We start from the raw sequence: 27,047 nt of genomic DNA, 5'->3' as shown, positions 1-27,047 counted from the left end.
TTATTTCTTAAAAACCCTTACCTTCTGTCTGGGAATCAGTACTGAGTATTAGTTCTAAGGCAGAAGAGTGGTAAAGACCATGCAGCTGGGTAAGGAACTTGCTCAGGATCTTATAGCTAGGAAGTGTCTAAGGCTGGATTTGAACACAGGACCTCCTGTTTCTAGGCCTGGCTCTCTATCCACTGAGCAACCTAGCTGCCCCTTTATATCCACTTTTAGAGATTATACATATACATTCTAACACCCACTTCACCAGCACTATGACCACCAACACATTTTAAACAGATTATAGCTAATATTTCTTCCTTCTAATAAATGCCCTCCACAAAAATGGCCCAGAGGGTCATAATGTGACCTTGGGGTCTCGAGACACATGGAGTGTTGCCATCTGGCAATGAATATTTGGGGTCAACTATGGTAGTCCATAAAACAAAGAAAAATGACAAATGGCCCTCCAACTCCTACGGGCCACCTCAATTTCGGAAGTGACAATGGCAAAGGGCCAACAGAGAGGGCGGAGAGAGCTAAAAAGCACAATTTGGACAGTCAACAAAGTTTGGTTTGACTCGATGCACAAGCATGTGATCCTTGTCCACCGTGTGGCCATGTTCTGGGCCCTTCACCAGCCTGGCTGCTCTCCTGTGGTCCCTTTCCAGGTGATCACTAGCCTTCCTAAAGGATAACTGGTGCCCCGATCCTCCAGATGAGGCCTCCCAAGGCCAGATACAGCAGGGCCCTCCCCAGCTCATTTCTATATGCTGTTCCCCTCTTTGTGCTTTTCTGCTGCCATAGTACACTACATTCTGATCACAAACTTGTCAGAGCTGAGACCAGAATTAGTAAAAATAATAAGAAGGAGAGGACTGAAAGATGTGAGACCAGAGAGCAGCTGGGTAGCTCAGTGGATTAAGAGTTAGGCCTAGAGACAGGAGGTCCTGGGTTCAAATCTGGCCTCAGCCACTTCCTAGCTGTGTGACCCTGGGCAAGTCACTTGACCCCCATGGCCTAGCCCTGACCACTCTTCTGCCTTGGAGCCAATACACAGTATTGACTCCAAGATAGAAGGTGAGGGATTAAAAAAAAAAAGAAAGATGTAAGACCCAAACTACTTAACCCCAAACTATTTAAGTAACTGAAAATGAAAGCAAGTCATTGGAAACAAAAAAATAACAGATTAACAGAAATGACCGAGACACTGACTATAACAATTATATATAGAAGCTAACAGTGCAAATCAACTGTTATAGACAGTTATATAAGAGTCCAGGAAGCAACTGAGTCAGCAGACATCTGACTTCAATGCAAAAGATAGAAAAGAGACTACTGAAGGCACCAGTGAGTTGAACTACAGACAGACAAATTGTAAAATTCTACCAAGCAGGATGATGGTCAATTATGGGTGATGTTGTCTCAAAAGTGGAGATAGAGGTGAGGGTAAAACCAGCTTAAGGAAAGTTGGGCCTGATATCCAATTAGGCCAAGTCATGCTAAGGAGGAACACGGGAGGGCTCCAAGGTGAAGAAAAATAGATTTGCAAAAATTATCATAACAAAGTATTTTTTCCATCAAGGACTGTAAACCCCCCATTCTTGGACCCTATAGTGCCACGGTTCCAGATATGCTTGGAAAGGAGACAAATGGCCCTAAAGAAAATAATGACCTGAGAAGCAGCCACATTGGGCAAAGTGTAGTGAGGAGAACCATCCTGGAGGTAATGCAACTATGAAAGTGTTAAAGGAAAGTGGAAAACATGTTGTCAATACTTGCCCAGAAAAGAATGTCAGTAACCCTGAGCAGCATGCCTGCTCTCTCATTGATTCAAAATCTTGAGAATGAGGATGAATAAGGTCTTGGAGAACCGTCTGTTTGTGGATGACATTGTGCTAACTGCATCAAGCCCCAGAACATCCACATGGGAATGACCGGTGAGGAAATGTTACACTGCCCAGAATTCAGCACGCCTTAGAAGGCTATCCTGCAAAGCTTGTTCATCAGCGTGGATATTTGGGACAGGCAGTCTAGATGGAAAACAAGCTGGCCAGAAGGCAGAGTGTGGCTGGATCACCTTTGGATTGTGGCAAAGCTCCTTTCCTTACCCCTAAGGTTCCCATGAAGACCCATCCTTCAAGTACTAATATTCTGCTAGTGATGTTACATGGCAGCAAAATATGGACTATAGCTGGCTTCAAAGAATTTAAAATCAGTTTTGCATAGACGGCAATGGGGGGGGGTCCATAGGGGGCATGAGTAATCCTGATATTAAGTGTAAAAGATATGAATCAAGAAATCATACGGAAGAGAAGAAGGGCTGGTCATACGGCGAGAAGGAGGACATGACTGGTAAGTGCCAACTAGTGCCCTCAGAAGATTAGGAAAAAGGTCTCTAGCACACTGGGAGAGCCCTGAGGCTCACCTCCTCAAAGAACATGAATAAACTGTCCAGGATTGGTGCATTTCCACATCATCATTAGAGGGGGCTCCCAAATAGATGAGATCACAGATGCATTTGAGGATAATAATAAAAGGATCATTTGCTTAAGCTTTATTTAAACTTATTAGTACTCTGATAAGCCCTATATACTAGTTATTGAATAAAAGATGGGCTTGGGCCACATTGTGGAATATCAGCAACTGACCCAAGTGGGAAACTCTTACCTCAAGACCAGTGGAAACTGGTCAATACTGATACGTTGCACAAACACAAGATAAGCGAGTGAAGCCATGGAATCTGCCAACTGGCTGCCATCCTCTTCCTCCAAGTCAGGGTTGTCCCAGCACTTTTCCTTCCTTCCATGCTGAAAAATCACCTTTGGCAGAGAGTCTCCAATTGCTAATATAAAGCCCTGGGGGGGGGGGGATGAGGGAAAACATGGCAGTGCTTTAGCATGAAGGCAACACCAAAACTCTGTTGCACCTCAGTATTTATATATTAAGTGGTTTCTAAATCACTCAGATTTTTAAAAATGAAAATGAACTTGCTGAGGTAGGCATGTAAGTAGGCACCTGACTGTAGGCAACCAATGGAGTAAGATGAAGTCACTTTAAAGAATAATTTTTAAAAGCCTCAAAGATGCTGAGAATAAGCCAGAAAAAAAAATCTGAGGCTGAAACAAACACATCCCTCTACAGCACCTCTTGAATCTGTTCCTTTCTCTCTACTTGCACAGCCACTGCTCACCCAGATTGTTTGAACAGCCTCTAACTTGGTCTCCTCACTTCTATTTGCCCTCTTCTCCCAACCTAATTCATACAGTCATCAAAATAATCTAAAACAGACATAGGTCTGATCAAATGGTCTTCCCAAATCTTCTAAAGCTCCCTAGTACTTCTAGGAGACAATAGTCATTGCCTTCCATTTGACTTCCTCTACAGTCTGGCTTCAGCTTACCTTCGTCTTAGAGGAACTAAAGGAATGAGCATGTATATAATGCCTACTATGTGCCAGGCACTGTGGTAAGAACTTTACAAAGATCCCATTTAATTCTCACAATAACCCTGCAACAGAGGTGCTTTTATTCATCCCATTTTGCAGCTAAAGAAACAATCAGAGTTCATGAAGTGTCTTGCCCAGGATCACACAGCTAGTAAGGATCTGAGGCTGATTTTGAACTTGGGTATCCTGACTTTGAAACCATTTCCTTCACTATTTCTCACAGCACAGCAATATTCCATCACATTCATATAGCATGACTTGTTTGGTCATTCCCCAATTGATGGTGTGTGAGATAAAAAATGATGACAAGTGCCCCACTCACTCAAATAAACAAAACCAGAGTCAGAAGGTAGGAGTAAAAAGGTGCAGTTGGTTATTCCCTTCATGAAAGAGAGCACTTCAATGATGGGCTAAGAAGTGCCGACTGACTAGGCAGCAAACAGGCAATATATACACAAGGCCTTCCCCCCAGCCCTCTGCCACAGGGCCCTAACCTACAATCCAAAATATAAGACTGGCTTATAGATTCTTCGAAACCAGTTCAGGTGAGGTTTAAAGGGAGCAACTGAGCTGTTCATTGCCCTGTCTTTCATCAGTCTCCCTTCAAAACTTGTCCCAGAGATCTCAATCAATAAAACGTAGTAAACTAGCCTTTGTGAGCTAAATGCTCATCTTGAGAATAGCACATTCAATTCTGTTTCACACGATGGTCATTACCTCAAAGAATTTTCAGTTCTTTGATACCATGGAAAGAGCTCTATGAATATATTTGTACATCTGAGTCCTTTTCCTCTTTCACTGGTTTCTTTAGGATATAAACCTAGTAGCCGTCATATCACTAAATCAAAGTTTAATAGTTTTTTGGGCTAAGTTACAAATTGGTTTACAGAAAGGCTAGGAAAGTTGTTAAACCTGTTTTCCCATAGTCCCTCCAGCATGTGTCATTTTCTATTTTTTGTCAACTTTGCCAATGTCATGGGTGTGAGGTGGTTTGTGTTTTTCTGATTATTAGTGATTTGGAACATTGCTATATGACTTTTGATACCCAGATTTCTTCTTACTATAGAAATGGTGCCTTCTATTAAAGAGTATCAGATCAAAATAGAACTATCTCTTTGTTGGTCCCCGTCTTTTGAAGGACAAAGTTATCCGTAAGGTAAAAAAAAAAAGACATCATTGGCTGCTCTGCTTTTGATGGGAGAGTCAGCTCCAGTGGCTACTGAATAACTAAATCTCTCATCTCTGTTATATTATGTATCTTCTCTAAGCTTGGGATTTGTTTCCTAAAGTCCCCATCAAGTTCTTCTTTCTAATCAGATAGTATGTAGAATTTCCAAGTAGCAAGATTACTTGTTTCTTGAGCCATTCATCTTTAAGTCTCCACCAGTGCTTCCTTCATTTGGTTCCTGAATTTCCTCACCTGACTATATGGTACTACTCTATGCACGCACTCCTTTTTAATCTACCTTATTTCTTTTGAATAAGAAGAAATACTCAATACCCATCCAGAGCCATAGACCAGTCATGAGTTTCATCCTACATCTCAGGGACATTTATGAGGCCAAATATTCTTCCAGGATGTTAGAACCTCTAATACAAAAGAAGCACAAACTTATGCTTGTTGCCTAAACTTTGGGTATGGACCTTTCTGGTCAGGGGTTTTTCTTCAGGATCCTTTCTTGAATTCCATCTCTGGTAAATTTCTGGGTGTCTCAACTGCTATTCTTTTCCATTTACTAGAACTATTTTCTAGCTTAGTAAATTATATAAATACATTTTCTTCCTCCTCCATCCCTTTTATATTAAAATCCTTTGGTTAGATTTGTAAGGCAGCTGGCAAATACATTCTTATCAACAGGGCTAAGTATACTCTATCTCTGGCCTGTCATTCCTGGATTTTAAGCTGGGGCTCCCAAGTCCAGGGTAAGCCAGCTGTCCATTTTCTAAATCCATTTTTCTCTTCTATTTACTTTGCCTTCAATGGACAGCAATGACAAACAGACCTCTTAAGTCATGATCTTTAGTTTCTTGCTCAAAACTTTTGTCATCTTTGCCAAAGCTTTCTGGGTCCCTTCTGACAGTGTGATTTGGACCCATGTAACCCACCAGAAGTGTGCAATAGCTATGCATTTGGGGCATGTCTTGGGAGAAGCCAAGTCTTGGATTTATGACCCCCTTCTCCAAGATAGAAGGCATCCCATTATCTTCATCAGGTTCTTTAAAATAGGTCAACAAGCAGCTGCCTCAGAACCTTGGCCCAAGGCATGGCCATTCTCTACCATGATTTGACAAATGTGGCGAATTCTCTCCTAAGACTTGTGGCTCAATCAGCCCTTGGAGCACAGCTAGAGACTTTCTCTCAGAATACCCCAAAGATCAGAAAATCTGCTCCTTCCTCACCTCCGCCTCTGATCAATCTCAGCCTCTTCCGAGGCTCAATGGAGTGCATATCCTGCTGTACAAAGCCTTTGCTTATCCCCTCAGTTGTCAAGGTCTCATTCCCTCTTGTAGCTTCTGATCTGTTTGCATATTGCATTTCCCAATCAAGCTGAAATTCTCTGAAAGCAGGAACGATTTTTTTGTTTTTGTCTTTATAACCCCAGAGCTCTGAGCAATTTACACATAGTAGGAACTCACTAAATATGTTAAATCGAATCCCTCTTCCATCTTGATAGGCTTTCAAATAATTGAAGACAGTGAGCATATCTCCCCCTGAGTCTACTCCAGGCTAAAAAAATCCCAGTTCCTTGAGCCATTTCCTGTATGGCACTATCTGGAATCCCTTCACTACCGTGGCTGATTCCCTATGGATGCTCCCCAACTTATATCCATCCCAAAACAAAGGACCCAAAACAAGCACAACTGTCTTACACGTGTCTGACCACATCATAGTCCTGTGGGACAATGACTCCCTTTGGCTCCAATGTTACCACTTTGCTTGGTAGTGACAAGATGTGAAAGTGAGCATTTTTTTTCATTAACAGATGAATTACTATACAGTTTAGGATCTTCCTAGATAGTGATATAAAGCCAATACAAGGGTCACCACATTTGGAAAACACAAGGTCCCATAAACAAATGACAATGGAATTATGAAGTTAACTGAGGTAGCACCACCGATAGAATGCCAGGCCTGGGAATGGGAGGATCTGGCTTCAAATCCAGCCTTCTTAGCTGGGTGACCCTGGGCAAGTTGCTTAATCCCAACTGTCTACTCCTTGTTGTTTTTCTGTCTTAAAATTAAGACAGAAGGCAAGGGTTAAAAAAAAAAGTTAACACTCAAAACCTAACCATCTCATGTGGAAACAGCTGTCCAAATCTTGGCAAGGCCTGTTTACCTATCCCAGATGTCTTTATTAAGTTCTTTTTTTTTAAACACTTATCTTCTGTCTTAGAAGGGATACTAAGCATTGGTTCTGAGGCAGAAGGGCAGTAAGGGCTAAGCAATGGGGGTTAAGTGACTTGCCCAGGGTCACACGACTAGGAAGTGTCTGAGACCACATTTGAATGGAGGTCCTCTCAATTCCAGGCTTGGCTCTTGTAAGATTTAAATTAATGTCCAATAACTCCAAGTATTATATTTATAAAGCTTATTAATAATCACTTGAAGTAGAAGAAAAAAGAAATAGAAGTAAAACCTGATTATTTAACAAAAATAAAACCATGTGAGTAAGTTCTCCTGCCTGACCCCAAAAGGCAGCTTCAGAAGCCGTGATTATGGGAAGAGAGAGCGAGGCAGGGCTACACAAAACTTCTATCCTCCCTACTTTAGCACATAATATGAGAAGGAACATGGAATGCTGGGAGAGAGAGTTTCTGGGGAGCAGATCCTAATTACACGCTATCTATTCATTGAGTTACCTAGCTGACCCACCTTTATTAATTTCTTCAGATCATGTAAATAGACAGTGAAAACTATTTCAACTACAAAGTATTAATTATTAGTATTAGAAACCAAATGCATTCCTCAAAAGATAGATTTTTTGTAAATAAGATAATGACTTTCAAAACCATGCCTTCCTACTGTGATTAAACATTTTAATTAGAAATTAAAAAAATAATGAGGCTGGCAGCACTTACTTTTGAACTGCCCTCAGAATTCTGCAATTTTACTTCTTGATACTTAAAGTAGGTGGGTTCCCCTAGCTTCATAAAGCAAGAAAATATTGACTTTGTAAAAAAGGCAAGTAAATCACATTGTACTTACTACTATTTCAGATGCAAAAGATTTTAAAGGATCTTCTTCATTTTCTTCAAGCACCTCAATGAGCTGTGCTGTCAGCAAGGGATATTTCAAACTTTTGAAACAACTAATATTTTAAAAAGAGAGAGAAGATAACTTGAGTAGAAAACTTCTTAAGTAGCAATCCCTGCTTATTCTACAGAATAAGCCTAGAACCAATTTGTTCTGCCATTGGCAAACACTGCTTAATAAATTGATATGCTTGGAAGCTCAAATCTTTGTTTCCTCAGTCATTTCATCTTTCATCCAGCACAGTCCTGATGCATACTCAGAGGCTGTGTGACCCTGGGCAATTCACCTGGCCTCCTGCACCTCAGTCAATAATCCCCACACAAACATCGCCAAATGTTGTGGTGCTAAGGACTCTGTACATGTTAAATCGTTCTAAAGGCACTTCTCACATTTTTAACAGTAAGCGTGGTTTGGTCTGAGCTGAGCAGTTTATATGTAATTGGAGCAGCATTATTCGGGCCCGACACGGTTTTTAAACTCCTGAGCCTGCAGCCCAGACCTCTATGTTCTCGAGGAGGATGCACAGACATTCTACAGACACGCACACCAAAGACACAGCCAGCCACTAGACTGGCTTGGCCAATGGCAGGATGCTCCCAGCAAACAGAATCTACTTACAACTTCAGCAGTTCTGCCTTCAGCTCTTCCTTGCTGTTTTCCAGGGGGTGGCCTTTGTTTTTAACAACTTCTTCCACAAAAGGCTTAGTAAATGTGACTAAGGCTTTGCAACACCGACCAAGCCCATGCTGGTCTTTTTGCACTTGTTCTTTAGTGTAAGGAACTGGGAGAAGAGAGAGCTGGCTCCACAGGGTAGACAGGGCTAATCCAACTGAATAGGCCTTCTTGCTATGAAGTTTCTGAATCACTAAAACAGAGGTGAAGCCATTATTCAGAGGAAGCCTCACCAAGCACCCACCTGCAGGATGAGAAGCCAGGACTGGTGGAGGGCCAGCTTGGCCTTGCCCACAATCGGTTAACTGATTATTTGGTTCAAGGATTTGCTGAAGAATCCTATAATAAGTTAAAAATGAGTAAAAGACTGAGAAACCCCTCAGTGCTTTGAAGATCATGTGATAGGCACTGCTGGACATTTCTCTCACTCAAAACGCACTGACTCAAATTTCTCATCCCTTGTAATGGCTCAGTCCATACCCTTAAGAAAATGTGGCTGGAGAATCATGGAATAGCTTTCCATTTTTGACATAGGACTCATTTATTGGACAGCGGGCTCTCACCAGATTCTCTTAGCCTCTGGGCTCTATCACTTCTGACACTGTTACAGCCCTGGGGTGTCTCCATTTCCACTCTTTGGGGATAATCTTTGCCATTTCTGCCTCCAATCTCTCAATTCAGAGGCTGCAGAAATCTCTCATATATCACTTCCCTCAGCAATAATATCCCATACAGGGTTACTATTGCGAGTATTGGGCAATTCCACCTATCCTTGGAGAAATATAACTATACGTTGCAGGCAATACACAGATTTATATAGATGGAAAGTTCCTGATACAAGATACGTGTGTAAAGGAGTTACAGCCATGATGGAAAACTCTAAATTACAGAAAATAAAATGCAATGAAAGGTGGATCTCCTCTCTAAAGGCATCATGTTTGTACAATGGGGCACATTTAATTCTACAAGCATTTCCACTGTACTATGTGCTGGCACTGAGAAGACAAAGACAAAGATGAAAGAGTCTCTGCCCTCGAGAAGCTCCTCTTCTGCACATGGGCACAGGTACGCAAATACTGAATAAAAGGAAAAAATATAAAGTTACTGAGAGAGAGCGGCTAACAATGGGATGAATCAGGAAAAACCTCTTCTAGGAGGCGGTGCTAAACTGAGCCATGAAAGGATATGGGAATCCCAAGGAGTAAGCAAAGAGCTTGCAAGCCAAAGCAATAGTGTGTGCAAAGGCCTGCAGATAGGATGGGATGGGAGAGGGCATGTCCTCGGAGCATGGACTATGGGAAGGAAGGTTTGGCAGGAACACAGAGTTAGTGAAAGGGAGAAATATTTAATAAGCCTGAAATCAGAGGCAAGCCTAAGCCTTAAAAAGGCTGTAAGTGCCAAAGAGAGGAGTTTCTATTTTATCTGAGTAGCAACCAAGAGCCACTGCTGTTTCCTGAGCAGATGCGGTTTGACACCTACTTCAGGAATATCCATTGGGCCACTATGGGAAGAATGGATGAGAGAGAGCAGAGAAGCCAGAAGGGAGGCCAAAGAAGAGACTTGTGCCATAGTCTAGGTAAGAGGGAGAGGTGATGAGGGTCTGAACAAGAGTGGTGGCCTTGTGAGCAGAGAGCAAGAGACAGACAGAACAGATTCTGGGGTAGAATCGACAAGGGGATGTGGAGGGGACAGTGACAAGCTGATGAGAACTCTGAGGGGGTGAACTTGGAGGACTAAAAAGGCTGAAATAGGTAACTTATGGTTGGAGGAAAGGTCTGTTCTGGGGGGGGGGGGGAGTGAATTCCATCTTAGACAATTTGAAAAATGAATCTCTGCCCTCAGTGAGCTTAAAGTAAAGAAAGTGTCAAAGAAGACACGTTTACACCATCACACAAAACCAGAATTTGAAAACTGCATAGAAATCCAACAGAGGAACGTGAGAGATTTGGTCAGGGGAAGAGGATGACTAAGGTCATTTTTAGGCAAGGGAGCCAGCAAGGATTCATGGAACAGGGGGAACTCCCACGCAGCCTTGAACAAAGAGGAATTCAACAGGAGATGTGGACAAAGTCCATTCTAGGCACAGAAGACACTCTGCACAGATGCATGAAGCTGAGTGGGTGAGATGAAATGAGGGCACAGTTAATATTCTCGTCTGGCTAGAAGCAGATTGAAAGAGAGCCTCGAATACAAGCAATCCGGCAAGCAATGGGGGGACACTTAAACTTTTTGAGCAGAGAACTGGCAGGAGAGGGTCTGACACTGAATAGTGTTGCTTTTCCCATGCACTTTGTAACTACTTCATAAGAGTAATTTTCTATTCATCCCAAACTGATACCTGATTGGCCCTTAATCTAACAAGTCCAAGAGGAAGGCAAATAAGGCACTTGCTGCTCCTTACCTTAACCAAGGTCCTGCTTAAAAGAAAAGCCTGGGTAAGGCAAGCCTTTTGTTTTGCTTTTGGCTGAAGGTAACTAAGTTTAATTACAAAGACAAAATAATAATAGTATGATATCAAAATGCTCATTACCTGTCTGTAATGGCTCGAGCAAGAGAAGAAGAATTTCAGCTATCTGTTTTCCAGAGGCCTCCTCAATCAGTTCGAGCAAACCCAAAAGAAGTTCCTTTGGATGGCAGAGCTACAAAAACATTAACCATGAAGCCCCCTGATTACAAAAGTAGATTTGCAACCACATGGATACTGTTTGCAAATAATGACTAGCATTTATATGGTATTTTAAGACTTTCAGAGAACTTTACATGATCTCATTTGATCCTCACAAGCCAGTAAGATAAGTGCTATTATTCTTCCCACTTTACAAATGAGGAAACTGAGGCCAAGAGAGGTTAAATGACTTGTCCAGAGTCACACCACGAGTAAGTATCTGAGGCAGGACTTGAACCTGGGTCTTCCTGACTCTAAGGCTAGAACTCTACCCCCTGGGCTACTCTATACAATTATCTTTACTTAGCAGCAACAGGATTCTTTCTGCAAACTGTTGTTAAAACACTGGCACATATCTATTTGAGTAGATAAAGGCTGTGTTTTTATGCAGGGTACAGAATTCATGGTTCTCAAATCATCACTCTGCAGACAAAAGAAAAAAATACCCCATGTACACAATGGGTTTCTTAGTTGCCTCCTAAGTTAAGGAATCATGGAGAAGGGAATCTGATTTCCAGAGAGAACTCTCTTAACTTTCCCCTGACCACAGACTTCCTTAAACTCTCAGTGACCCCAGCCTTTTGGACCCTTCCATAGTCAGGTACCAGACCAGAGTTTACAAAGGCATTGGCTTCTCTCCTTTTTGGGCAAAAATTCTCTACTTTTTTCTGACTGGCCATATCACAAAGACTTAGCTTTCAGCCTTGCCTCTTATACTACCAGTCATGGCTGATCACTTGTCCTCTCGGACCGTTTGCTAAGGCTATATGTTAAACAATTGGCCATCTCTGTTAGCAGAGTGGGTTTCTACAAATGGAAGTACCCACAATAGAAAAATCACAGGGTTGGACCAAATTTATTTTCACATGGCACAATCTCTCCTCTTCATCCTGGTTACTTCCTTTTGGGTGAGTCCAGCTTTTTTCTTATCTTTAATTCTTCTATGGCCAGACAGCAGGGGGCATGGGTGGGAAAGGTGTCAGAAATCAGGATGCTTTGGTCTAGTCCCAGGTGTAGTGCTAACTGGTCAGGTGACTTTGGGTGAGGTCCATCACCATTTTGTGCCTCAGTTTTCTCATCTGTAAAATAATAGGCTGACCTTACTCCACCCCCTCTATAATTTTCCTACCTGGTTCAAAGAGAGGGCTTTTCCCTCAAAAAAGAAAAAAGAAAAAAAAAGACTAAACTCATCCTGACCACCAGTCTTTGGATATGAAAGATTTCCTACTAAATAACAAGAACCAAAAGGATGAAAACTTACAAGAATTACAGAAAGGAGTAATCACTAACTTACCTTTACCAGCAAATCAAGCATTCTCAAACATTTTTCTCTTTTATCAACTTCCTCTTTATGACATATAAAGCATCTAACAACCGGGCCAACAAGATTCCAACCCATACTCCTGATGATAACCTGGAAAAACATTTTCAGAGGTAATAAGGCAAAAATCTGTTAACTACAAGAGTTTCCCAGTATGCTTTTCAAATATGGATATTCTTAGTACTCCTCAAATTATTGTAAATAAGAAAAAAGGTATATGTACGCATTGCTTTACCATTTACTTCTAAAGGAATTATGAGACCTCTTGGTCTCAGTTTTCCTTATAAAAAATGGGATTAAAACTCTTTGATGGGAAAATAAAAGAGAGATTCTGTTAGCTGCTATGCTTTACTGCTTGAACTTAAAAAAGCTATTTTTTCCTCTTCATATGCTAACATGCCAATTGCCAAGTCTCTTTTCATTATATTTAAATGGTTGCCTATTACACTAAATGGTGCTTCATATGAGTAAGTGCTACCCTGATCCATTACAGAATCAAGACCAATATTTAGAAAACTTTTTAATTAAGACCTCTAGAAGAAAGGTTGCTGGGGCAGAGGAGACAAAGAGAGAAGGCTGAGATGCTCAAATCTCATTTTTCTCTTGTGTTCTTATTTTAACAGAAAATATGACAGAACAAAAATGGTGAGCAGGAAATGGATGCCCAACAACTAACAAGCACCTATTAGGCAGGGACAGGCTCAACAAAGAAGGAGGTAGTATAAAAGAGTGCCTGATACTTTTTCTGAATTCTTGACCCCTGGTCCAGGAGCACAGAGCTAACAATCATCATAGAATGTCAAAGCACAAAAGGACAAGAGTTTTTCCCAAAAAGGGAAGAAAATAAAGTCTACAAACTACAGACCAGTAAGCTTGATCTCAATTCCTTGGAAAATTCTAGACTGACTCAGCCAAGAGATGGTTAGTGATTACCTAGAAAGAGAAGTGCCAGCATGGCATCATCAAAACCAGGTTAGGCCAAACTTATCTTATTTCTCTGTTAGAAAATTTCTAAAATAGTAGCTCTGGGGAGTGCTGAAGATGAAGTTTATGTAGAGTTGAGCAATGCTTCTGATAAGTATCTTATCTCAGGCTTCTTGTGGAAAAGCTGGAGTCCTATAAATCAGTCAACAATACAATCAGATTGTAATAGCTGGGCTCAAAGACAGGGTCATTATGGTTCCTTGCACCTTGGTGGGAAGATCTTTGGGAGAAGGCCCCAGAAACTGGATTATTGAACATTGTTTTCAATGACTTGGATAAAAGCATAAATGACCCACTTATCAAATTTGCAAATGATAGAAAGCTGGAAGTTAGTTAATACACTGGATGACAAAATCAGGGTCCAAAAAGATCTAGAGTAGCTACAGCATTAAATCCAACTAGATGAAATTTAAGAAGGAAAAATTGGAAGTTTTCTACTTGGGGTCAAAAAATCACTTCACAAGATGGAGGAGGTTAAACAATAAACTGTATAAAAAATGATTGGGAAGTTTCAGTGGACTGAAAGCTCAACGAGAGCCTTTGGCAACCAAAAGGAATCTTGGGCATCTTGAAGAAAGACTTCCAGAACAAGGGAGTGATAATCCTTTGTCTTTTATCCTGGTGTTCAGATCTGAGCTTTATGTGTTAAGAAGATGATGGAAATAGTTGGAAAAGTTCCATGAAGGAAAATAAGGATGGTGGAGGGACAAATTCATGCCATATGAGGATCAGATGAGGGAAATGACGCAAATATACACCGACTTCACTATTGATCTCCATTCTTTGACATGTCTCCAGATCACAGCCCTATTGTAAACCTTTCCTGCTCAGCAGCCTTTAGTTCTGTTCATCTGGCTTTAACCTCAACAGATGAGCCCCTTTAAGGTGAAAACGGTGATTCTCACCACTCGGAATTTCAGGATTTCTTGGCATCTTAGCTGTTCTCATTTCTGTTTCTCCTGGCTCCTTTTTGCCAAGGTTAACTCCTCTACATGTGCTCTTCTCATACTTCATGGTTTGCTCAACATGTTATTATTAACAATCCTTTTTCTTCAGTATCTTCAAACTTTCCTTCACTCCTGATTGATTATTACATTTATTCCAATGGTTTCAGTGATCACTTCTATGCAAACTATTCCCAAATCATTATTTCCATTTCCCGACTACAGTTTGAAGTTTTTTAAAGGACATCTCCACCTGGCTGTCCCACTAGGAGTTTAATCTCAACACACCCAAAATCAAACCTGTCCTCACTTCTCCATATCCCTCCCCCAATGTCTTTTTTTTTTTAAAACCCTTACCTTCTGTCTTGGAATCAATATTGGCTCCAAGGCAGAAGAGTGATAAGGACAAGGCAATGGGGGTTAAGTGATTTGCCCAGGGTCATACGGCTGGGAAGTGTCTAGGCCAGATTTGAACCCAGGACTTCCCGTCTCTAGACCTGGCTCTCAATCCACTGAGCTACTCAGCTGCCCCCTCTTTTTTCTTTAAGGTACCATCATCCTTATAGTCTCCAAGGCTTGAAAACTTAGAGTCATTATTGGCTCTTCCACATCCAAGACACATCTATCTAGCTTCCATGTTCCACCATCTCTAACACCACACTCTCTCATATCTACACATCCCTTTCCCTATTTCTACCACCACTACCCCTTGTTCAGCCTCTTATCTACTTTCAATTAACCAGAAGTTTTTAACTTCATGTCTATGAACTTAAAAAAAGGTTTTGATAACTATTTTTGATATGATTGGTTTCCTTTGTAATCTTATGTAATTTATTGTGTGCATATGTGATTCTGAAAAAGGCCTCACCAAACTGCCGCAGGGATCCATGACATTATAATAGTCTCCTATTGGTTCTTCTGCATCCTTCCCTTTGCTTTTGTGGTAATCTTCCTAATGCACCATTCTGATGATGTTAATCAACCACTCAAAAAATCCTTGGTGCCTCTCTACTGCCAACTAGAAGCACAAATTCCTAAAACTTGTATTTTTTGAGATCCTCCCCAAGCTACATTTGTAGGCACGTTTCTGGTCAAATTGGATCTATCGCCTTCTCCCCTCATTTTTATCCTGCCTTTTCCAACAATGCCATTGTTCACAATATCCTGCTCTGCCTGGAATGGACTCTTCCCTCCCTGGCCCCAATCTCTGTTGATCCTCTTCCTCTAAGATACGGACCAAGCACCATCTCTTCCATGATTTGTTTCCTGAAACTCTATTCCCAGATGAAAGTGATGTCTCCCTCCTCCAATTTCTCATTACTCATCACCTGGACCTGCCTTTGCATTTGACTTATCCCACCTTGTATCATTTATTTATATTTTTATATAAATACTATTTTATGCTATAAATAAATTTTTATTTATTCATATATATGTGAGATCAGGGTCTGCATCTTATCTGTTTTACATTTCAGAGGTGTTTGTTTGTCAAATGAATGAATCTCTAGAATGGGAAGGGTCTCTCATACAAATCTCTTCCTAGTTGTTCCTGATTCTTTTTCAGTCTTTTCATAAACAATCTATTTTATTTATCCCACTTTATTTAAAATGAATAAATGAATATGATATTAGTTTGTTTTTTGGGTGTTACCCTGAAGACAGAAAATTGGAGCTAGGTTATAATTCATATAATAAAAATGATACAAATACAGTCTAGGCTTTAAATTAATCAAAGTCTCTACCTAAGTGCCTCCAATTTTGCTAAAGAAACAGAAGCATGAACCTTTGCTTATAAGTTATTTTTTTTTAATGAAGCACACAGTACAAACTGTTTTAAAATCACTACCAAATCTATGTGGCAAATTTTAAAAAGTTCAGTTGAACCTTGTTCGAAACACTACTTTATCAAAATGTGGATTTGTGAATCACCTTAGAAGGTTAGGCTTAAGCTATTAAGCTAAGTATCTCAATGGTATTAGCTTGTTATATGTACAGAAATAGAATATCCCTGCAATGCGCAATTAGTAGTTTGGCTAGGGCTATCCAGAGTATTTTCCATTCTCTGTTACTAAAATATAAAAAGTTACAACAGCTGAACTTACCTTATTCTTTTCATTTTCTAAAATGTCTAATACCTGAGAGATGTACCCTTCTTCTAAGCACTTTTGCCCTGCTAATTGAAAGAGACCAAAATCTTCTTCTTTGAAGTCCTCCTCTTCTAAGATTTGCTTTAGAAACAACAAAAACAAACCCAGGCAAATGAGCATTTATTTACATAGGAATATAAATTTTTTACTTGAAAATCATGAGTTGATTTTTTAGTCTTGATTTCCACCCAAGATACAAATACAGAACTCTTTCTTAAATAATATCCAAATAATATATCTTAGAATCCAAAATTCAGGAAAACTAAAGAAGCTAGAGAAGCAACATATGTATCTAGTATCTCCACTGCCTCACTCATGCTCCCTTGGAATTTATTTACATAGTGAGAAAAAAAGCAACATTGCTCAAGAGAAAACCCAAATGTGCTGCACTGTGGTACAAAGTATTCTTCCTCTTATACATTTTAGTGTCAAAGGGAGGGGTTAGATTTGTGAGAAAGAAAATGACTTACACATCTCTTTATTATGGACTGAAGTTCTTCAACAGCCATCCTGGAATTTTAAATTTTTCTTTGTTTTACTGTAGAGACCCACTAAAAATAAAATAATTGCTCAAATTTACATCCTGTTTTAAGGTTTGCAAAGTGCTTTATATACATCATTTAATCTGATTAGTATAACTTTTTAGGTAGGTATACATTATTATGTCCATTTTACAGATTAGGAAACTGAAGTTATTGAAGGTTAAGTGGTTTGATCATTGTTACAGTTGAGGTGGGATGTGATCCCAGGAGGTCTGATTCCAAACTATGCTCTACATAGAGTAGAATGTCTCAGTGGTATCAAACTCAAAAAGAATTGGATCTCTGTTGACCACACCACAAATTAACATTATCTAGGTTGTGTTGCATTTTATTTTGTTAAATATTTCCTAATTACATTAAAAAGAAAAAAATCTTCCTTCCAATTTAGAACCAATACCATATATTGGTTCCAAGGCAGAAGAATAGTAAAGGTTAGGGAATGGGGGTCAAATGACTTGCCCAGGGTTACACTGCTAGGAAGTACTTGAGGCCAAATTTGAACCCAGGTCCTCCTGACTCCAGGCCTGGCTCTCTATCCACTGAGCCACCTAGCTGTTCCTCATACCACCCACCTCCATTTCCATTACATTTTAATCTGATTTAGCCTCACCCTGGAATTTTTCTGGAACTTCAGCTTTAAGCAACACCTCTATATTACATATATCACACTGCCTCCAGAAACACTGTAATCAGCTGATCCAATATGTTATTATTACATTAAGGAGTATGTATATATAATTATATCTCTGCATTAAGTATTATTATGAACAATCTAAGAGAGATAATTTTAAGAGTTTAGTAAAATCCTGGCTGAACTTTAGCCATCTCTCTATGAAAACATTAAAGATGAAAAGAGGGGCCAATATTTTAAAAATGAACTTCTGATGTATCATTTAACTTTTTTGTGTCCACATTTAGATATTTATATACCTATTTGTATGTTTTCTGAGAGGTCTCCATGTTCCACAAGACACATAAGCATTTTGCAAGGACTCAGAGGGTCCTGGTAGCATTCACAGCCTCCTTTCTGAAAGTTGTTTCAATTTCTGCAATTACTATAGAATTCAAATTCCAATCACTGGGAAATTCCAGGTCTAATTCAGCACCCTGGTTCTCTAAACTGATTGGGGAATGGGGGGAGGGATCCTTTATCATTCTTGGATTCTATACTTCTAGAATTCCATTGGGGATTCCAGTATTCTAGTGCCATAGGCATCAAAGCATCCTCATTTACAGGGTCCTAGGCTTAGGTCTAGAAAAGGCTCTAGAAATCATCAGGGGCACCCTCATCATTCATCAGCACCAAGGCAGTTCTCTGGGATTCTGAAAGCTCACCATTTAGTTTTAAAAGCATTCATGAAGGGAGTAAGGATCTAAGTGCCAAGTATAGAGGATTCAGACAAAAAAAAAATGCAACTAGTCCTGGCCTCCAAGGAGTTTATAATTGTGTTCTTTCCCACCCCCACCCCTTTCTTTGGTCTCAGGATCTTCTATATTGAGGACCAATTCTTCCAGGTTGCAAAGCAGGAAACCATCCCTTGCTGGGAAGGAAGGAGATCAAATGGATGGCTTTTCAAAGAAGAATCTCCTATTTGGGTGAAACCAACCAATCAATCAATCGATTAATCAATGGATGGATGGATGGATGGATGGATCAATCAGTCTAGGAGCGTTGGGAATGGATAGAGACAAAAAGGAAGGTAATGGAGTTTCCGGACTCAGCTAGCCCCCAAGCTTCGAGTCACTGATCAGTTCTGAAACCGACACTGTCACTAAGCGTGTGGGCACCAGGTGGCGGGGACCAAAGGAGTCCTGAAAGGCCGCTCCCTTGAAGGGCGTCATGGGCGACCACCTCATTTTACACGTGGGGAAACTGAGGCGCAGAGCCGCGAAATGACCATCCCAGAGGGCCCCGCCCTCTCCGATGGTGCCCGGCGGCTTCAGCCGAGATTCAAACCGCGTGCTTCGGCCGCGGACCGGAGCAGGGCCCCGACCATCCCCTCGGTACCCGGGGCTGGGCAGAAGCCCTGCCTGACGCCCTCCCAGGACCAGACCGCCACCACCACCGCCGCCGCCTACCTGCTCTGGCACTCACCAGCCTGACCTCGGCCTCCCTCCTACGCCACTCCGACCAGCACGAGGCTCCGCCCCCGCCCCGGCTCCGCCCCCACTGGCCCCCGCGCGAGGGGCAAGCGGAGCAGCCAATGGCGGCAGGGTCGAGGCCAGGCTTATAGCAGGCCACCGCCTACTGCGCTGACACTTTGGTCCTGCCCCATCCCGTCCTTTGAGGAGTTAGTGCAGTCATTGGTTGAAGAGCTGGGACCCTGCCTTATTCCCGCCCCTTGCCTACTCCCCAAGCCACACCTTTGGGGAGGAGAGAGTAAGGGAAGGAACTGGCGATGGAGTCTAGGCAGACGAGCTGAGGCCCCGCCCCCGACAGGCAACCTAGGCGGCTCTGGGAGGAGGAGGGGAAGTTAGGGGCGGTGCCACCATGAAAGATAAGCTGAGGCCCCGCCCCTTAGTCCCGCTCCTATCCCGCTCCCGTTTCACCTCCCAGACCCTGGCTTTGGAAGGAGGAGAAAGGGGGCGTCATGGTGGACTACTGAGGCCCCGCCCATTACCTCCTCCTTTCGTCTCCCAGACACTGGCTCTGGGAGGGGAAGGGGGCGGCGAAGGCGTCAAGGCCGACTGCTGAGGCCCCGCCCCTGACACATGTCCCAGGTGGCGCCGGGAGGAGGAGGAGCAACTAGGCGCAGTCATGGAGGATGAACCCAGGCCTCGGGGCCGCGGCAGCCCCCGGAGTAGGAGCGCACGAGCTGCTCGCAAAGGAGCAAGTAAGAGCTGGGACCCGGTGACATGTCACGCCGCCTCACGAGGGAATGAGGCAGGCGCCAAGGGTAGGGTTTCGCGCCCTAGAATGGGGCTCGACAAAGTCACACCGGCGGCCAATCGCCCCTCTCTGAGGATAGAGATCCAGAATGAGAGGAACCCTCCTTAAGGAATACGATCCCGCCATTAGAGAGCGGACCTCCCCCCTTTTGGAGATAGGAGCCCTCTTTTGAAAGAAAAGCTTTCTTAAGGAATAGCGATCCCCCTTTAGAGAGGGGAACTTCCGCTTTAGGAGACAGGGACTCCCTTTTTGAAAGAAAAATGCCTTTAAGGATGGAGACTCTCCCCACTTAGAACCCGGGCACCTCCTTAAAGGATGGAGACCCTCGTTAGAGAGAAGAACCCACTTAGAGGATGGGCATTCCCTTGGAGAGTTGTATCCCTACCTTACAGCTTGGGCATTCCATAGAGACAGGTACTTCCTTAGAGTATGGGTACACCATTTAGAGAAAAGACCTCTGTCTTAGAGGATAGGGACCTCCATTAGCGAGTGAACGCCACATTAAAGACTGGGGACTCTCACCCATCAGAGGGAAGTTGCCCATAGAGGACTGGTACAGGTTTGGAATGACAATAATGGACATTTCCCATGAGTAATTCACTTCCTTAGAAGACACTCGTTCTCTTAGAACATTAACTAAGAGCGACACCCCTACTTTAGAGGAATTTTATCATTTCCTAAAGGAAATCTAGCCCATCCCTCCTTCCTTCCCATTTTAGAAAGGGTCCCAGGAATACCAAAGCAAGTACCTCCAGTACCTTTCTGTCTTCCCTAATCTATGATGAGATCGTAGGGTTATAGATCAGAATCTGGAAGGGGCTCAGAGGCCATTTAGACCAACCTCTTCAACTGCTGGCCCAGGAAGACCGGCCCAAGTAAGCAAATTGACTTACCCAAGGTCACAGGTAATAAGTTATGCTCCTTTCCCTCTGCCCCACTCCAGGGACCAATAGAGAGGTGCCTTTGAGACCAGAAGAACTGGGTGAGAACTAGATCTAAAGAGTATCCATTCTTCTGTGAGTGCAAAAGTGATGTGATTTTTGTATGCTGAGGGTTTGTAGTTTTTTTCTTTCTAGGACTTCTACTTGCATTTCTCCCTCAAAGGACTTTGCCAGATGGGGAGATCTGGGGGAGGATGCAAGCATAATATTTCCTTCAAAAATGATTTTCATGCAACTTTGCAGGGCAGGGGTCCTCTCTGTGTCCTGACCAGGGGAGTTGGACAGACACTGCTCAGCTGTTGGCCCTGGATAGGGGCAGCTAGTGGCCCAGGAACTCTTCACTTGGAATCAGGATAATCTCAGTGACCCTGAAAGGGAGCAGAGCAAGCTACTGACCTATTCTTTTTTTTTTTTAAACATTCTTTTATTTGGTCATTTCCAAACATTATTCATTGGAGACAAAGATCATTTTCTTTTCCTCCCCCTCTCTCCCCACCTCTCCCATAGCCGATGTGCTTCCACTGGGTATCACATGTGTTCTTGATTCAAACCCATTTTCATGTTGTTGGTATTTGCATTAGAGTGTTCATTTAGAGTCTCTCCTCAGACATGTCCCCTCAACCCCTGTAGTCAAGCAGTTGCTTTTCCTCAGTGTTTTTACTCCCACAGTTTGTCCTCTGTTTGTGGATAGTGTTTTTTCTCCTAGATCCCTGCAGATTGTTCAGGGATATTACATTGACACTAATGGAGACGTCCATTACGTTCGATTGTACCACAGTGTATCAGTCTCTGTGTACAATGTTTTCCTGGTTCTGCTCCTTTCGCTCTGCATCACTTACTGGAGGTTGTTTCAGTCTCCATGAAATTCCTCCACTTTATTATTCCTTTGAGCACAATAGTATTCCATCACCAACATATACCACAATTTGTTCAGCCATTCCCCAACTGAAGGGCATCCCCTCGTTTTCCAATTTTTGGCCACCAGCTACTGACCTATTCTTGTGAGTAGGAAGGAAAAGATGGGCAAAGGCCTCTATTCTGTTCCCCCCCCCCCGAGATTATTGAGGATTTGGGATGACAAGCTCTTCCTGTTCTGGCCGAATTTGACTAGATCTAGTTATTAGTCACTCACACCTAAGTGTAAATCATTTTAACTACAATTTCTTTAACACCTGATTGTCATCTGTCCACTTAGGGAATTTGTCTTTGATACTGTTAATAGTGGGCAGCTAGGTGGCCCAGTGGATAGAATGCTGGGCCTGAAATCAGGAAGATTCATCTTTATGAGTTCAAACTGACCTCAGACACTTATTAGTTCTGTGACCCTGGGTAAGTTACTTAACGCTGTTTGCCTCAGTTTCCTCCTCTGAAAAATGAGCTGGAGAAGGACCTGGCAAACTGGAATCGGTATCTTTCCCAAAAAAACTCCAAATGGATTTACAAAGGGTCAATCATGACTTAACAGCAACTGTTACTAGTGATAAAGGGAGTGGGATAGTGATTCTGAACAGCTAGTAGCAGTGGCCACACCTAGAGGCTTTGACTATCCAGTGGCAGCCCAAGGTCATTTAGAGATTGTCTAGGAACTAAGAAAGTAAAGGAAGGGGACAGAGTAACATTGCCTTTGGTTTCAGGCCCAGAGGTCCAAATTTAACCAGGAGTGACTTTAGAGAAACTCTGTTCCAGCTTTTCCAGAAAGTTAGAGAAGGCAGAGCTCATTGTGCACTGAAATAACAACAATAGCACATCTGTATCACTTCAAGGTTTTCAAAGTGCTTTATAAATATTAACTTGTTTGAGCCTCACGATAGTGGGGGTAAGAGTTATAGTGGTTGTACCTTTTGTTATTATCCCATTTTACAGATGAGGAAACTAAGACAGGTTTAATGATTTGCCCAGTGTCACACTGCAAGTAAGTATCTGAATTCAAGGTTGAATCTGGGTCTTCATAATTGCAGACCAAGAAAGTCTTCATGGAGGAGATAAGACTTTAATTAAGCCTTAAAGGATAATTGGGTCTTAGTGAAAGGAAAATTATTTTCAGGCAGAGAAAACAGCATTGGAGAGTAAGGAAAGAAATCTAACAGGAGTCAGGCATCCCTCTGGATAACAGAAAAATGAAGATAGATATTTATAGAATCTCACAGCTGACAGATCTGAATGGTCAGACTCTGTTCTCTGCTTTACTTCTAGTATGGGAGAACACATTAATGCAACCCAATCATCAGGAATATCTCTGAGTATTACACACTTATCCTTAGCTCAAACCTAAATATTCCTTTCTCCAGTTTTCAGCTGCAAATATGTTCTTATTTCACCTCAGTGGTCAAGCAAAATGAATCCTTCTTCCATATGAAACAGATATTGACCCCCATGTTTTCTCTTCCCTTGCTTCTCTACACAAACTACCAGCTCTTATGGGTTCCATTATCATCTCTATGCAGATGAATTCTAGATGTGTATACACACACACACACACATACACACACACATATATATGTATATGTATATATATATATAACCCCTTTAGTTTTGCATGTTTGATACTTCCTATCAAATGTCCTGTTAGCATCTTGACATGTGTAAACCAGAACCCCTAAATCATTGTTATTTTCAGCTTCCTGATTTATGTTGAGGATGTTATCCTTTCCATCCATCCCCTTGAATCTGCCTTGAGTCTTCTTCTCCCTTGTTCTTTCATCTAATCAGCTGCCAAGCCTTCAAGAATCTGTGTCTCCAACAGATTTCACATCCACCCCTTCCTTCTACTTCAGGCTGGATGTCCTCAGTTCTTCAACCAATCCTTGTCTAGCACCATCTTGAAGCTTCCACTTCTGAGACTATGGTTCTTGGCCTCTCCTTTAGGTGCTCTTTGCCTTTGTATCCCTACCATAATGAATTTGTACATGATGAATCACATTGAGCCAGCAGGCCCCTAAATCCTCCAGGTTTTTTTTCTTTCAGATAATTCTTTAGCCACCCCATAGAAACTTGTGAAATTGGGTTTTTTGAATCCCAAGTACAGATTGTACCTTTGTGATCTCATCCCCTCTAATGGTGTACATCCTAGCGCATCCATGCCAAACTCCTTGTCTGGGCCCTGTTCTGCAAACCCTTCATGGACTGCCTTTTTATTTATAAACCAATAGTGTATTAACTGCCCATTCTGTGTGCATCAGGCACTGTAGGGGAGGAAGACAAAGACAAAAGCAAGATGGTCCCTATGCTTCCTGGTGCTCTGTTCTCTTGGGAGAATTCTGGAGCCTTCAGTTTTTCTACATTTCTTGACATTATGTGGCAGAGATGTCAAACTCTTAGATCAAATCTTGAGGGCCTGAACCAGATTAAAATGTAATTGGAAAATGTTTAACAAAATAAATGAAAACACGAACAACATAAATAATGTTAATTTGAGGTTTTATAAGTCAATATTTGACAGTAAGGATTTGTTTCTGTTTGAGTTTAACACCATTGGTATATGGGAACCCCTTGAATAGCTAAGACTATCCTTAGGTTGTCCCTATTTTGGGGAAGTAGCTATTATTTTTAAAACTTTGCTTTTCCCTTCCCTTTATGCTAAAATCCATCTGACCCTTTACCTAGGAATGATGCTACCCAATGTTTTCTTTTTTGGTAGATTTTTTTTCTTAACCAGTTCTATATCTTAAATATGAAATTATGTGCTATAAAGGAGTTGAATGGAAAAGAAGAAAAGAAGGCATAGTTGGATTTGCCTTATTTTATCAAGGCTTTGTATAAATTGCTATTGGCATCCATTTGACCTTTGTACTGTACTTATTTTTTTCACAGGCAATAAAGAAACAAATACTTCCAGAAATGAAGAAGCTTCTAGAAGGTATGGCAGTTACTGATATCCTTTTGTTTGTCTATTTTCCCTCTATTATGTAACATGAATTAACATTATTTTATTATTCTGTATTACTATTATATTTGAATTGTGTGTTACAACTGTGGCAAGAATTTCTTAAAGGAAATAAGGTGGTGTTTGAGAGAACCTTCAAGGTTGTTGTTCTCTCTGTACTTGAAGGCTTAGTCTCTGAAAACCATACCTAACTTTGCTATATACTTGACTACTTGTTCATACAATTTAGTAAGTGCTCACTCTTTGCAATACACTGGAGATACAAAGATAAAATGAAGAACTATCCATGATCTTAAGGAATTTATGTTCTTCTTGGTGGGGCTAAAGGGGTGTACAAGATGGATATAGATGAGTATTTACATCAGAATTTAAGGAGGAGAAAGTCAGGAACAGCTGGGAGGAATGGGACAAGAGCAGAATCCTGAATGAAGCTAGGGATTCTAAAAGTGAGGTGAAGAGAGATAGTATCATTTTATCTGAGGCATAGGACATAGCTTATACAGTATAAGACTAAAACTGAATACCCAAAATATCCAAAATACAAGTATTTAAATTTATAGGATTTAATAACAACAAAGTGAGAAAAAGGGGTTCCTTCAGCTGAGTGAGCAGAGGAAAGAGCCAGAGACCCAGAAACCTGCTGCGCTGGAGCCAAAGAAAAGCTCCCTAGTGTGGGATTCAGCAAATTTATAAACAAACCCAGATCAGTACTGAACACAGGGATGCAAGAAAAAGGAACCCTGGGAAGAGTAAAGAATGCTGGGAAATGAAGTCTCCAGGGTCCAAATTTTTTAAAACACACAACAGACTTAGAGGCAGGAATTAAAATGCTAAATTGGGGGTGGGGTTTGAGGAATAAACCAATTTGGCTGGAATTAAGTGCTTATAAAGTAAGCAAATGGGAAACAAACCTCAAAATGTAATCAAGAACCCGATGGGTAAAGGCTCTAAATGCCAGATATATTCTGTCCAGGTGGTAGTGAGCCACCAGAGGGTCTTGACCAATATGTCTGACTTAGGCTCTGATGAAGATGACTTTGGCAACTGTCAAGAGGAATCACAGGTGGAGCCTAGAGATTGGTGCTCATTGAATGGCTGTCTTGGTAGTGAGGATAGTGACTGAGTGGAGGGGAGGGCTGATATGAAATCTATTGGGGAGGCAGGGTCTCCAAGACTTGGCAGCTGGTTGGATGAGAGGAATGAGGAGAAGAGTCAAGGCAGATTCAAGGGAATGGATGGGAAGGATGACATCCTCAATAGAAATCAGGAAGCTGAGAAGAGCAGTGATTTAGATGTTCTGGTTTGCACATTAAGATGCTTATAGGACATTTGACTGGAGATGTCAAACATGCAAAACTGGAAATGTGCTGAATGAAGCTCAGGAAGGGGCAGGATACTGGAAGTCATCCGCATAGAGATGGTAGTGGAACTCAGGAGAGCTGGCAGATTGTGTAGAGAAGCAAGGGAAGAAAGAAGCAAAGACAAGGGAAAGGAGGGTTATGAAGAACCCTGGAGAATAGCCACCACTGGGGCAAGATATGAATGATCCAGCAAAGGAGATTGGGAAGGAGGAGGAAGATAGAAGAGGGGGAGGGTGTAAAGATTAAAATTTAGGGGAGACTGAGGCATCTGAGGCAGGTAGAAATTAGTTTCTCTCTGCAAGGAGTATTATATTTTTTAGAGGTTTATTGAAGATTAAGGATTAAAGAAAATACAGGATAAGAGACACGTGTCCAGGCCATAGAGAGGCCTAGACACAACTTCACCTAACATTATGAAAAAAAGCCACGCCTGCCCCAAAACGGAAGTCCAAGACCCAAGAGAGAGAGCTCAAAAGCCTTTGAATCAGCTTAAATACCTTCTCGATCTCAGCCCAGGTGAGATTACAAGGCATTCTGGGGAAGTGGAGCAAAGGCTCGTGGGGATTGTAGTCCTGTATTCGAGTCTATTTTTTACATACCCCCATTTGATCGTTTGAAAAAAATTAATTTTTTTCCAAAGGATCATGAAAACATAATCAATTTAAAGATTACAATAATTTGAGGATAAGAGAAACAAAAGAATAAAACCAATAATTGCTGAACACATTGACAAAAAGCCAGTTAGGGGGCAGTTCCCTTTGGCATGAAAGTACAGATACAAATAAATGTTCAATCAAACACACCCAAAGTTCAACTTTGTGCAACTTGTGGTCTGGAGGCTTCTTCATGGTGGCTTCTCCAACAGTTCAGTTCTGGATTCAGAGAGGTAGCATCTTCTTTACCTAAAATTCTTCTCAAAAGGAATTTAAACTTTGCAATTTAATGACATTTTTTTACATTCCCCCTGTTGTGGGTGTTTGAAAGATACAGAATCACTTAAGGATGCATG

At 41.6% G+C, this 27,047-nt stretch overlaps 2 protein-coding genes across 10 annotated transcripts in view; one reads left to right on the top strand and one right to left on the bottom strand.

Annotated features, from left to right (window-relative positions):
• GLMN (glomulin, FKBP associated protein) overlaps positions 1-19,735 on the bottom strand; it is a 40,578-nt gene extending 20,843 nt beyond the window's left edge. Inside the window, exons 1-8 of one of the 7 annotated variants that reach the window (XR_008916060.1) lie at positions 19,043-19,476; positions 16,892-16,972; positions 16,377-16,502; positions 12,320-12,439; positions 10,891-10,999; positions 8,307-8,553; positions 7,641-7,743; positions 2,656-2,843 (exon numbers count right to left, since the gene is read on the bottom strand). Coding sequence is in view for 6 of the 7 variants with exons in the window: in XM_056815352.1 (XP_056671330.1) it covers positions 2,656-2,843; positions 7,641-7,743; positions 8,307-8,553; positions 10,891-10,999; positions 12,320-12,439; positions 16,377-16,502; positions 16,892-16,930 (932 nt within the window). In the remaining variant the exon portion in view is untranslated. Of the gene's footprint in view, positions 1-2,655; positions 2,844-7,640; positions 7,744-8,306; positions 8,554-10,890; positions 11,000-12,319; positions 12,440-16,376; positions 16,503-16,891; positions 16,973-17,893; positions 18,033-19,042; positions 19,477-19,584 lie in introns of those variants that run through there. The other 6 variants (XM_056815352.1, XM_056815350.1, XM_056815349.1 and 3 more) reach the window with 6 other exon arrangements.
• The window catches only part of RPAP2 (RNA polymerase II associated protein 2), an 86,003-nt gene continuing 77,174 nt past the window's right edge, over positions 18,219-27,047 (top strand). Inside the window, exons 1-4 of one of the 3 annotated variants that reach the window (XM_056815353.1) lie at positions 18,219-18,328; positions 18,448-18,663; positions 19,685-19,797; positions 24,605-24,650. In XM_056815353.1, the coding sequence (XP_056671331.1) occupies positions 19,729-19,797; positions 24,605-24,650 (115 nt within the window). In that variant the 5' untranslated portion in view covers positions 18,219-18,328; positions 18,448-18,663; positions 19,685-19,728. Of the gene's footprint in view, positions 18,329-18,386; positions 18,664-19,684; positions 19,798-24,604; positions 24,651-27,047 lie in introns of those variants that run through there. The other 2 variants (XM_016429829.2, XM_016429830.2) reach the window with 2 other exon arrangements.

Source organism: Monodelphis domestica, chromosome 2, assembly GCF_027887165.1.
Source record: "Monodelphis domestica isolate mMonDom1 chromosome 2, mMonDom1.pri, whole genome shotgun sequence".
In the NCBI taxonomy this organism is placed as follows: Eukaryota; Metazoa; Chordata; class Mammalia; order Didelphimorphia; family Didelphidae; genus Monodelphis; species Monodelphis domestica.
This window is presented reverse-complemented; position numbering and strand designations above follow the sequence as displayed.